At 38.0% G+C, this 13,379-nt stretch overlaps 1 protein-coding gene across 4 annotated transcripts in view; it reads left to right on the top strand.

The window, feature by feature from the left end:
- Window positions 1–205: 205 nt before the first annotated feature.
- Window positions 206–13,379, top strand: part of RBBP8 (RB binding protein 8, endonuclease) — a 39,806-nt gene continuing 26,632 nt past the window's right edge. The window contains exons 1-4 of one of the 4 annotated variants that reach the window (XM_072852640.1): window positions 227–320; window positions 1,818–1,955; window positions 3,506–3,730; window positions 8,977–9,019. In XM_072852640.1, the coding sequence (XP_072708741.1) occupies window positions 3,619–3,730; window positions 8,977–9,019 (155 nt within the window). In that variant the 5' untranslated portion in view covers window positions 227–320; window positions 1,818–1,955; window positions 3,506–3,618. Of the gene's footprint in view, window positions 762–1,817; window positions 1,956–3,505; window positions 3,731–8,976; window positions 9,020–13,379 lie in introns of all 4 variants that reach the window. The other 3 variants (XM_072852638.1, XM_072852639.1, XM_072852637.1) reach the window with 3 other exon arrangements.

Here is a 13,379-nt window from a genome sequence, read left to right as displayed (position 1 = left end):
CCAAACGCCAGGCCAGACACAAGCTGAGGAGGAGAGGACTGGGACAACGCCTGTCGGACTCTATAGACGTTCCAAATGGCGGGGCCCGTGGCACCTGAACGCCGGGCGGGAACGATACCTCCCGCCCCGGGGTGCCTGCCCCAGAGACCGGTGCGGGGGGCAGCCCCGACGCGGCATCCCCTCACAGCCCTGCTCTCGCGAGAGCAGTGCGGAAGCCTCGTGAGAACTGCTTGGGCCCCGCCTCCCCCGGCAGGAAAGGCGCTCAGCCCCGGCTTTCCTTTTTCCCGCCGTTTCGCGCGGAGCCGCCGGGAGCTAACTAGGTAACGGCGCGCGCTCTCCTCACCGCCGCCGCCTGGTAACGGCCGCGAGCGTGCCGCTCCCGCTCCGGTCCAGTGCGGGGACGGGCTCTGCCACAGCTCCGTGCCGCGAGTGGGGCCTCCCCCCGCGGCCCCGAGTCCCGTTGGGTTCCCGCGGGGCACGTTGCAAACACTGGCCCTCCTTCCGCCGGGAGCCCCCGGCGGGGAGCGGGCCGCGCTTGCCCGTACTCTCCCTTTCGGAGGCTCCGGCCGGCCTTGCTGCCGCTCGGGAGAAGGGGCGTGTGGGGCATGCCCGACCCCTTCTTTGCCGTCCTGGGTCCTGGGCGTGACACAAGCCTGGCGGGAAGCGGGGGCGGCTGAGGCGCGGGTGCTCGCTCCCACCTGGGAAACTCTCAGGCGCTCGTCATGGCAGGATTTCTCAGAGCACCCCGGCGTGTCTTACGAGTGAGTTTTCTGTGTAGTGTTTGTGCAAAGGGAAAGAAAAAAAAATCACGGTGGGAGAGCTGAGAGCTGAGTTTGTAGGAGCAGCTGGTGCTCGGGCTTTTTGGTGGGGGTCAGAGATTAGGAAGCTTTGTGCTCTCCAGAATCAGGGAGGCAATGTGTTTCTGTCAGCGAAGTACAAATAAGATAAGTAGCTTCAGTGCTTTAGCTAACTGCCAGTGCTGATGAAGGCGTGTGTAGGAAGGCAATCGTTTATGAAGCTGCACAAGGTCTTATGATGCCGGAGGGAGTTGGTGGTTGGAAGAAGAGGGAAATAGAAATGCTTAGGTTGTTCTGTGAAAGGGTTAGTCGGAAAGATAGGAGCAAAGCCCCGTCTGAGAGAGTGGCCCTGCACCCTGCCTGTGTACAGCAACAGGACATTCGGGAGGGGGCTGACATTGTCCTTCCTTCCCCCCTGAGGCAGCTTCCAGTTCTCTCCCTACCTGCAAGTGTCTGTACATCCCGCTCAGGTGTTTTTTTCCTTAAGGACTGGAAAGTTCTTTCTTAGGACTAGAGAGTAATCTAAGAAGCTGACATCGCTGAATGCCTTTTACACTTGTGCAACTGCGCAGACCTGTCAAAGGCTCTACTTGAACACTTGTTGGGGGCCCTCTATTTGAAGGCAGGTTGAACACCTGTAGAAAGTAAGGTATCATTTTGCGATCTTGAAGCAGGTGAAGCTTGGGAAAACTCCTTGCTCTTTTTTCCCCTGTTTGTATTCAGTTGATGTACTAATCATTTGCAGAAACTCTGAGCAAGTTGTGTGCAATTTTCTTACAGTCATCTTTGGCGGGAAAAAAAGAACCAAACCAAAAACACTAGGGACAGCCTTTGCTAATTCTAGAGTCAGATGCCCTTTTCCTGAAAATGATTCATCTGACATACTAAAATCTAAGGCAGTGAGAGCAAGTTTGTTGATTTCACTGCCCTAGTGCTTGACAGAGAAAAAGATGGTTTCTGAGATATCTGTGCTTGAAGGTAGAAAAATAAGAGTTTAAAAGACATTCCTAATGTCACTAGGCAATCGGTTCCACAAAGAAGCATTGTAAGATGGCTTAATGTGACTGCACACAAAGCGGAGCCTTTCAGCTGCAAAGTTGCAAGCAGATTACTGTTCAACTTCCGCTGAAGAGTTGTAGGCATTGCTAATTTAAAAAGGTAATTTTATTTTCTATTAAAGACTTATCTTAATATAAGAACATTAGCTAACTTGAAATGAGATACTGAAATGAACACTGAATTTTCTGTAGACAGAGCCTGTTAAAGTGAATGTGGAGCTACCTAATGGTTACTGAGGGTTCTGTCAGCCCCATTACTGTGGTGTTTAAGTATCCTTATGCTATAGAAAACATACAGTTCAAATGTTCCTGTGTTGTTGAGAATAACGCTTTGTTCCATTTATTCCATTATTTTTATTCCATTTTAAAGACAGACAGACTGAAAGAAAAGTGACTTGCTTAAGACTGTGCACAGAGATATGAGAAAGGAGACTGGAACCAAGGCCTCCAGGCCCTACACTAGGTCACTGACCACTGGACTAAAGATTTTATCATGGTGAATCTAGGGGACCAGCTAAACCAGTAGCTGCATTCAGATATTCTAAGTTGCTTGAAGGCTCTCAAGATAGGAAATGCAGCTTCTTGACTGATTGTAGACCTTGTGTCATCTGAACTACAACTATAACTTGTGCCTCAAAAATTTAAGAGCCAATTGCTCCTTCTATTTGTCTATATAGACATTGTGGCTTGCTTGCTTAGGCTACTTTAGGAATAGTACAAATTACCTTACTTTTTTTTTTTCTTATTGTAATTTATATTACAGAGTCATAGAGATAGCTGTGTCCACCTGGTAATGACACAGTCCCTGTTCAAACATGTTTGTTTAACATTGACCCCATAAAAATGGGGAAAACAGAATGTCCAGTTTCACACACAGGGAACTGAAGGACAGAGAGATTACGTGAGTATTTCAGTATTGGATACCCAGTGCCAATAGAACTGAATCTTACCTTGGCTTAGACCCAGGTCTGAGTACCATGCTTCCCCTATAGTTTACCTGAGGGCATCATCTGTGCTAAGAAACCCTTCAAAACAAAGAAGAATTATGGGTAAGATTGTTCTGAGTTGTGTAGGCAGTCTGGCTTTTAAGACAGGGCTGTCTGACTTCAACAGTTCTCCTCAAATACTAATTTTTTTGAGACTTTGAGATTTTGAGATTACTCTCCTATTTCCTTTTCATCAGGGAGTGGGAATAATTTCAATGTAGAATCACAAAGACTTCAAGGGTATGTGAACTTTTCTTTACAGAAGGGTGTTGTTTGAATCCATGTTTATGTAAAGGATGTATGTACACAAATATATCTCTGATAAAACTTTTGACAAATGTTTTTGCTGACAGCAAGATTTTGGAAGCATGGGTTGCTTTTGGAAAACAGGAATTCTGTTTAACTATAGCTTTATGTAGGAAAAGAATAAAGACTCCTAGGCATCTTAATCTAATTTTAAGTTGATAGTTGTTTAAATGGGGACAAAAATTCTGTTAGTTTATAATTACTTGTAGCAAAATACTTAGCATCTTCCACACTTTCAGGATGACTGTCAGTATATAGGTAGAACTCAACAAGCGTAGGCAGTAAGCTTTGTATTTCATCCATGGCTGCAAGTTGTACTCTGAATGCAAACATAAGTGTTGTCGATCTGTCATTACAGGCATACACCTGTCTTCAGAAACAGCTTCATAACTATGTAATTTAAAACTTAAAGTGTGAGAGCAAGCCAGTTCTGCAAATAAGTCAAAGAAGCTGGGAGCGGAAAAAAGCAAGATGAATGCATCTGGAGGAAGCTGTGGGAGCCCTAGTTCTGCAGAACCTACTGGAGATTTCTTCAAGGAATTGTGGTCCAAACTGAAAGAATGTCATGATAAAGAAGTACAAGGTATATTTTAAATGTTTGGGTTCACAAAAGGCTGTCTGTTACCACAGGAAAACTTTAAACCAGAGTACCACTCTGTCTGCATGGAACTAAATAGATTTTTTTAATGTCTTATGTTATGCAGAAGGTTGGACTGGATGATTACAAATGATCCTTACAGATTGACTGCCTAAGCCTGCCTTAACAGGATTAGATTTAACTTATCAATAAGTATAAATGATTTGCTAGGCCAGTGAAGAAAAAGTAACACAATATTACGTGGGATCTGTGTTTGCTTAGGAAATATTTAAATGTTACTTTGCCTTTAATGGATTATGATTAAAAGTTTCCAAATCAAGTTATTCAATGGAATTTTTTTCCTTTTTTTTTTTTTTTTGCATTTGGGTTTAGTCACTTCGGATAATTAAAATGCATTGTTTATTTCCCCTAACTTGTGCAAAATACCTCTGCAGATTGATATTACTGAAGGGAAAAGTATTTTTTTCAGTTTTTAGTGTTCTAAATTTTCTCAACAAAAATTATAATAGAGTTGCTTATTTTTACATTATATTTTGTGACCTGTGATATCAATTTTACAATGGATTCACTGTAAGTGTCCATTCATTCTTCAGTAGTGCAGGAAATTAATAACACTCAAAGATGAATTATTGCACCATATATTTATATTCTTATTATAATATTGTTTCACAAGGAGTATTTATAAAATGTTTTGCTAAAAATACTTTAGGAGAAGTTAAGGTTTTGTTCTGCTAATCTGAAGTCATGCGATCCTTTCTTTTGGATGGAATTAGAACAGTATTTGACTGAATCTTCCAACAAGCATATCCTTATGCATGAAACAGTATTTATATTAGGCTGGAATAAAAGCAGGTGAGTTTTTGTGAATTAAGAGCTTTAGTCATGCAAGTGGATCTTTGTAGCCAGACCATTCCAGTGGCCTTGGTTGTTTCCACCAGCCTCAAAACAGTTCCAGGTCTGTCCATGTAGGTCCAGTTATATCATCACTTCTTAATTTCGAAAACTGTGGGGGACTGTTTTATAATGTATAGATGTTTCATACCTCCTCCTGAAAGTTTTGACTCAACAGTTTGCAACACTGGGCCTTGACACTTTGTGTTAGTAATTTAAAAAAACCCGACCAAACAAAAAAAATTTCTATCAGTTTGGCAACTGAAAGGAAAGATGTACCAGATAGTAGCATTTTGTTACATTAAAAAAAGTATGTGTAACCATATGAAACACAGTTTTATATTATGTCGTCCCCCCAAAAAAAATCTTATTTATTTTTTAATGACTTTTTTTTTAAATTCTTGATGGTTCTTTTCAGAGTGGGTGTGATGTCAACTGCAGATAAATGCGGAAGTACTGACAGAATGGGATCTGGCAATCTATGGCATGTCTGAACAACAAAAACTGAAAAAACAAAGCTCTAATGTAGAGGGTAATGTTAAGTGACCCCTTCTCTAGTTTCTTGGGATGTTCAGCACGTGATTTTAAAGTTTTGGTTTTCTTTATACAAGTGAACATGCTTTTTAGAATGCATGCTGGGTGGGGCCAGATAATTTTGCCACTAGGCAGTCTTTTTCATGCCTAGCCCTTTGTCAGTATGTCCCACACCGTGTTAGGTAAAATTAGGTCTTCCATGATAACATCAAAGACATGCCTGAAGGATAGTTAATTTTTTCAAAAGGTGGGGATCCTCTTATAGAAAATGGTACTGGAAGATATTTTAGAAACATCAAACACAGGCTTGCCTGGACTTTGCTTGTTTCTGAAGTCTATAAATAAGAATTAAAATTGACTCATGAGTTTCCAATCTAAATGTCAGCAAAAAATTATTTTAAAGATGGTGGAAGGTGGATTAAGGGAAAGTTAGTAGTTGGAGAAAAAGCTTCTTGCATGTACAGGGCACAAGGTACTGAAGACTGTAACGGTGGAATTCTTATTATTTATTACAAATCCATGAAAAGTAGGATTTATGACACATGAGCTTGAAATGGTCAGGCATATTATACAAGTTATAATATTTATGTAGCTATAGAATATAGACTAGAGAATACTTCAAACTCCTACAGTTTGAAACTGATTTTATTGATTTTTTTAATATATATATTACTATATTGTAAAGGGTATATTTTTTCCACCATGCTAGCTAAACAAACCCAGCTTCTTATTCTTTTAAACTGATGACTTGCAAAAAATTCCAACTGTTGGCCCTCTTCAGATGAAATAGCTACCATTTTCTCTCAAATTAATTATGTGACAATGGGTAGTACTCCTACAACACAGTTTCCAGAGATTTTGGGCATGGTGAATGTCAGTTGACTTTTCATGAAATTCAGAAGTGCTCATCAACTCAGAATAATGGTCATTAAAACTATATTTGCTTTTATTTTGTACCTGTAGAACGTGTGGGATACTTGCATAGTGCTCACAAATTAGAAAGGAATTTAATAATGCTGTTTATAAAGTGGCTAATTTCTGCAGGTGTTAATACTTGCATCAAGCTCAAAGTAATTATATGGATACTTGCTGCATGTGTGTCTTATCAACATGGTTCCTGAGGATGAATTCAAGTCTAAAGCTCTATACTAAAAAGAAATGTATTTCAGCATAGAAATGTGAGGAGAGCTTTGTGTACAAGAAATAGCCTAATTATCTTAAACTATTCCTTACCTCTGAAAAGCAGAAGATACCAATGGGGAAAAAACTGTAGTCATAGATGCAGAGAAAATTATGAGGAAAGCAATCTCATTGATAGATTGCTGTAGGAAAGGAAATGGCTGGAAGCTCCTCAGAAGTAAATAATTATAGAAAACAGGGCTGGAAGGGATCTTAGGAGGTCATCTAGTCCATCTCTATACCCTTAAGGTAGGATTATGTCTGTGTCATTACTGACAGAAGCTTGTCCAACTCGTTCCGAGAAAACTTCAGCAATAAAGGTGCCGCAGCCTTCCCAGGCACTGTCAATTTTAAGAATTTTATGCATTTGAAAATTTGTCAGAACAGAAACTGTCGTAGCCATTAATTGAGATATGACAGGTACATAGTCTAATCAAGTTGCAAGTTTCATAAAATAGTGTTGTGTGGTTAATTAATCTGCCTAATGATAGTTTAAAGAAAGTCTCCATCCCTTTAATGGAAACAGCGTGTCATTTAGTAAACACTTACGAGCTTTAGGTAGTGTAGATTTATATAGTCTGCAGCTTGTCTATTTCATAGAAATATTGTGTGAAAGATAAAATTGAATTGAGAATGTACATAGTGTGGTTTCGCTATGTTATAAGTTTATATGCTCACTAGAGTATTAAATAAGGAAATCTGGAAAAGCCAAGCTGTCTTAATGAGTATACTTAAAACCTCCCAATGTTCTGGAAAAGCAAAAGGAAGAGATTATACCCGACATAGTAATTCAATGCTCTTGGATAAATGTAACAAACTGGTTTCCTGCCTTCTCATTGCAGTAATTTGAATTAAGAAAAAAATGCAACCTTTAAGTAACTAGTTTGGTTCCTCCTGCATTCAGGTGAGAGGGGAGATAGTGTTACCTGTAGCACAGTGCTCAGCCTTTTGAGTGCTGCCTCTTCAATTTGTGGCTCAGGTTGCCAATGTTACAATCCTAAATACTTGCTGAACAGACTACCTGTTCATACAGGAGATGCATTGTTGTGCAGCTTCATTCCTTCCGATGGGCGTGGAGCAGCAGTAAAGCACACTTTACAGGGATTCTAATTGCAGATGCCTAATTGACTTGATGAATAGCAACTACTTAAAAAAATAAACCCTCTTTCTATGCTGATCTGCATGATAGAACATAACATCTCACAGGTGTTGAACACTTAGAGATAAAAGAAATCTTGCTATATTTCCTAATAACTTTTTTTTTAAGTAGTCTGTGCATTTTTACCTCATTGTCTCACTGACATCTTGTAGCAGTCTGTGGCATGAGTTCACTGAGGCTCTGGCTGGCCTTACTGTTACATTGTAAGTGGCCTGAAGAGTGAACCTTCTCAAGTGAGTAGTTTTCCCCTTTGAGCTGTTCCTAGTTGACTATGGTAGGGGAGAGAAAAAAGTTTATTAGCTGCCTTAACCTACATTTTCTATAGTAAGATGTAGTATCAGGTATATGTTTTGGTTTAAATTCAAAACTGTCAGAAGTTTTCTTAAAAGTGTTCTGGTTTCATAAGTTTATCATATTATCCTAAATGACTAATTGCAAGAAAGCTCACAAGACACCTCATATTCAAACTGAAGTTGCTCACAGCTTTTCATAGTTTGAAGAAAATATGGCATTAGGAAAAAATTGTGTTTCGTTACTTTCTGATGTCTTTGGAAAATTTCTGTTGGATTTGTATTTAAGAAAATGTTACACTGTTGGAGTCTGATTATTTCTGACTATTTATTTAGAAGAGGAATGGCCAGCTTGTGTGTGGGTAGTATCATAAATTTCCATAGCACTGCATTCCACTTGTTAAGCTGTGCCGTACTTAAAGCACCTTTATCTTCTTGCCTGTCTGTACACATACATACGCACCCAAAACCTTGCAAGCAGATTGGCTGGACTGCTGTCTAGCCCCTGGGCTGTCAGCTGCCCACTCCTGCCGAGAGTATCAGTTGTATTTGCAAACCTTTTTACTTCTGCACACAACGTACATTTAGGAGTGTGTGGGCCTTAGTGGGAGAAGGGCCACAGATGAAATACCATTCTTCAGTCCACTTTAAGAGGTTCCAAAGAAGCTTTGGCTGTGAGGATTTGGTAGCATACCTCCAATAGAGTATGTTGTCCTTTTGTGCTTTAAAGCCTTGAATCATCTATTTTTAATGTTTCCTTTATGTGTATACATTGTAATACATTTTTCAGTTCAGTGGTTGGATGCTACATTTCAAGTGTAGTATTATGCATTTATGCATACACAGAACGTATTTTATGCTACTAATGTAGGCATAGTCAATGAAAATATATTGACAGTGCTTGGTATTCATGTGTGGTGTTTTTATACCTGTTTAAGTGGCAATCTGTGTGTTTGTTTAAGAAGTCCCTATTTCCTAGGGATCATAATAGCTATATTTGTTTCCAAGATCGTGTAAAACATACTCAAGAAGTCCAGAATGAACCATTTTCTCTCAAAATTAGTGACATTTTTTCTCTTTTGCAGATGTCATTGGCAAAAAGAGAGTTAGTTTATTGTTTCACTCATTTTGTTGAATCAGAATTCTATAACGTGTATTTTCTTCTTTCCACTTTTCAGGCTTACAGCTGAAAATATCTAAGTTGAAAAAGGAAAGATGCTTGTAAGTACTCATCCTGGTGATCTAATTTATAAAAGGAGAGTCTGAGTACCAGTAACAAGCCATAATTCTTGTAAGATCAATTGAGGTTTCATGGATTCTTTCTTCAGACGTGTACAAAACTCTACTCACCTAAATAATTCAGCTGAAGTAATCTAAAGATATACGTAACTCTTCATAGGGTGTGTAACCTGAACACTGGGTTTGCCTTCCTTGAACAAATGACTGGTAAGGTTTTCTTATCTACAGTATTTCTAGGATGCCTATCAAGATTTTGACATTTCTAATATGAAAGATAATTAGGGAGATATTTTAAAATTGAGGTAAAATCTGTAAAAGGGAAGTAAGTGACAAGACGACAAGCCAAGATTTTTAGAAACTTTCTTTTGCTACGTTTGCCTGTAGTATCAGGTGTTGTGCCTTAACTCAGCTTTCAGTTATTCAGTAAATATTCTGGTAATAACCTTGCTAATTTTCACTCAATTCTTATATTTTAAGACATATGTAACTTCTTTTGCAGCCATTATTTGCTGCTAATTTTTAGTTCTGTTCATTAGAAGCAATTTGGGAAAAAAAAATCTGAATTACAAGATTTACATGTATAGTAGAATCACAATAGGTATTTACAGCACTAAATTAGCTTTTATTTTCCTTCTGCTGACTAAAGCTGTATTTAATTAAATGATAAGAGATATGCTAATGTCATTCTTGATTCAAATTTTGACCTCAGATTTAATTACATTAATATTATGTTAATATTATGTATGACCTGTATTATGAGTTGCACTTTATAAAGTGCTGTGTAGGAGGAATAAAAATAAATTACTTGATTTTTTTTTTCCACTTTGGAAAACAATATAATTATATTAACTATGTTAAAGAAATTAAACTCTTCTTAAAATTAGCAAAAATACTCCATATTTGCATTCCCAGCATTGCCGTCTGAAGTCAAAGATAGACAGTCTTAGTTTTAAAGTGTAGTGACAGTGCTCTCAAGCATAGTTTGTGCATTTTCAGAATTAACATTTCTATCATCATCTAGTCGGTTTTCTTTCTCATTCATTCCTATTAGGTTTTTTAGTTGTCCCTCTTTTTAGTTACATTTTTCAAATTGTATAAGCAGGAAATAACCCTCCCCTAGTCGAGAAAAATTAGGTCATCATGTACTTTTTTGTACAATAGTAACTCAAGCAACTCTCTAGCTTTTTTGACAGTTATTGTCTAAACTCCCTGATGAGCTTTTATTTCTGGTTGGGAGGGAAACAAGGGTGTCTTTCCATAGGAGTAAATTCCCTCTAGTGGAATCCATCTTTCCTTTTCCTGTAACATGAAGTATGTAAATGCATCTTATAATGATACTGGCTTTTCTAGTATGATTTGATTGTACTACAGTACATACTTGCTATCTACTTTTATTATAACTGTTCTTCTGTAATTATAACTGTGTCTCACTTCCAAGAAAATTGTTCTTGTTTCTTTTCACTAGGCTTTTGGAAGAAACTGCCTTCAGTTGTGTAATGCCTGTGTTGCTCTCTTCCCTAGATATCTTTCTGGATTTTGTTTATCCTTTGTAGTGCTCAAACCTCCTCTGAGCTTCTGTTTTGCTTATTTCAGTTAAATATCACCCATCCTGCTGGCATTTGATAATCCACAGTAGCACTTTGAGCCTGTGCAGTGTTGTGTTTTCTCACATTTCGGCTGCATTCATACAGATCTCATCTGTGAAGGCTATGGGTAATTGCTTATGATTTTGACTTTTGTCTGCACGGTGTCACTCTGATGCTGGCAGAGCAGGTGCAAGTGGTTTTTTTGCACTTTCTGAGGACTAAAGGCTGCAGAGAAGCTGCTAGAAGATAGTAGTGGCAGCTGAAGGAACAGTTCAGGACAGGATCACAAAAGGAAAGATTAATTAATCTTCCACAACAGCATCCATCTTATTCTGGCACCATCAGGATTCCCTGCATTGACTAAGCAATTCACCAAACCTACAGCAGGGTTTACAATCCCAAGAGTACCTATGTGGCTAACTCCCTGTTCCCCTGCATACACATATGCTCCTCAGGATCAAGATTTATCAGCTTTTATAGGGCTTTGTGTTCAATCTCCAACACTAGTAGAACGCAATGTATACTATTTGCAACTGCTGTTTAATTGTGCATAAGAGTTCACAAATTATTAAAAAAAAAAAAAGTGGCAATAGAGTCCAGTTGCTTATTTGGTCTGTTGGTGAATTTTTAGTCAATTGGAAATATGAATTCATATGAACTTTATCAAGATTTTGAGTTCAGGTTGTGTCATGGAACGTTGTCAGATCTGTCTTAAAATCCAAACAGCATATGTGTTTACATTTTAAAGATATGCTTTCTGAACATTAAGATTGATATTGCAGTATCAGAAGGAATATATTTATGTTAGTAGATGAAATTATATTAGGTTATTAGATGTCTTTCAGTTAACAAATATTTGGTGCTATGTTTTATACTTAGAGGCTACACTTACTTTTGTGGAAAAAATCAGTTTAACATCTTGTTATTTCTTATGTATCATTAATAAATGAAGTAGTTATTTAATTTCATCCTTTTAGATTAAAAATGATTTCTTGCTGTTATTGTTAACTTAACCTGGTGTATCATGAGTTGCTTCCACGTTCTGAAATCTTAAATTGGTCAGTTAATTTTCTAGATGATTACTATTATCAGTGATGTGAGTGAACACATACCGAATGGCTTAATTATTGTTTGTTGGAATCTTTCTACAATTACCACGTTGTAGATACAGTACTCTTACATAGGAGGTCTTGTTCTCCTTGGTGCATCTGAATACCTGAGGTTTAGTATTTCAGACTTGGTAATCAGCTGACAATGAGCACCTTATTTTGTATCCCACCAGCATTGGAGCTAATGACTTGTAAATGCTAGGTCAGAGACTGTTCATTATGCAGAGTGCCTTGAGAGCCAAAAATGTCTGCCATGTTTATCAGGTGCACTAGAATTAAAAAAAAGCCTAGTTCCTTCTGTAATTTTACTATCTTAATGTGACATTTTACAGGGTTTGGGTAGAAGGCATGGAGTATTTTAGTGTATGTTGATGGCTCTTTGTATTTTTAGGGATTTTTTTTTTTTACAAATAACTTAATGCCACAGAATGACTTAAAGGTATCTTGAGAAAATATTTTTTAAATTTTATATTTTAGGCCTTCTGTAAGTTGCATAAACTGAAAAAAAAAAAAGAGATTTTTTTTTTTATGCCATAAACATCAGAAAAATAGACTGCTTTTTTCAGACTTCAAATTTTGCCCTGGCCTGGCTGTACTTGATTAATGAACTGAGGTAACAGAACTTTAACACTTTGTCTTCCCCAAGTGAAAGTACAAGTTTATATGTTGTATGTGCAGCTGAAAAGGACAATATTGGTCTGGATGGTAGTACAGAAAAATAAAATGTCTGTACTTAAATTTCAGAATTAATAAAATATGGCTGTGATTGTACACTACGGAAGTTTACGGCTGTCCCATTCACTTTATCACCTATGATTAATTGCTTGTATTATTCTAATACCAGCAATATGGAAATGTGTTTGACTAATGTCTTAAAGGGATAGTGCTAATTTAAAAGTATGATTGTGTAAAAGAATTGTATCAACAAGTTAGTAATTACATTTTCATTTCCTGGTGTGTGTGTGCTTAGCAGCTTTTTGTGAACCAATTTCATGGCTTCCTCAAATAATCCATCTCAGGCACACTGAAAACAAACACCTGCTTTCATGGAATATACAAAGGATTCCATGGTAAAAAGAAGAGCTGGGAATGAGTTCTTGGAAGTTAGTCATTGTCATGTTACATAGATTCAGCTGCTTAGCTTTTACTGAAAGTTAATTTCCTTGTAGAAAAAAATTGTGTGCTTGTTGCTCATACCTTGTTTGCATCTTGAAGAGGTGTTGTGATCTGAAAAAAAGTGAAGAGGAGCTAAAATTGGGAAGTTAGTGTTACTGCTTTTCCTTAGCTCTTTTGAGGAGGAAATGTTCTTTGTTAATTAAATAGTCCTAGCTTTTAGAGAAGGTATTTTCCCCAAGATCTTCTATTTCTGAGATTTTTGGGAAGAGAGGTCTCTATCTGTAGGCATATTATGGGAATCCACGTTCTATAGACTCTGAGAATTGCTTCTTGAGGAACTAAACCTGTAACAGATCTAAACCAAACTAACGGATCTAAAAGGTTGTCAGAGCTTTACAAACCTAATATGGATTGCCACACTGCAAGATGCAGTCACTGCGAAGGCAAGACCAAAATGACCTGATTGTGAAAGCCCCCAGTTAGCTTCCCAACAGCTCCGCAACACAGTAAAATAAGAGAAGTGCTTGAGCT

Source organism: Ciconia boyciana, chromosome 2 (genome assembly GCF_034638445.1).
Source record: "Ciconia boyciana chromosome 2, ASM3463844v1, whole genome shotgun sequence".
In the NCBI taxonomy this organism is placed as follows: Eukaryota; Metazoa; Chordata; class Aves; order Ciconiiformes; family Ciconiidae; genus Ciconia; species Ciconia boyciana.
The sequence above is the reverse complement of the archived record's forward strand: the minus strand, read 5'-3'. Positions and strand labels throughout refer to the sequence as shown.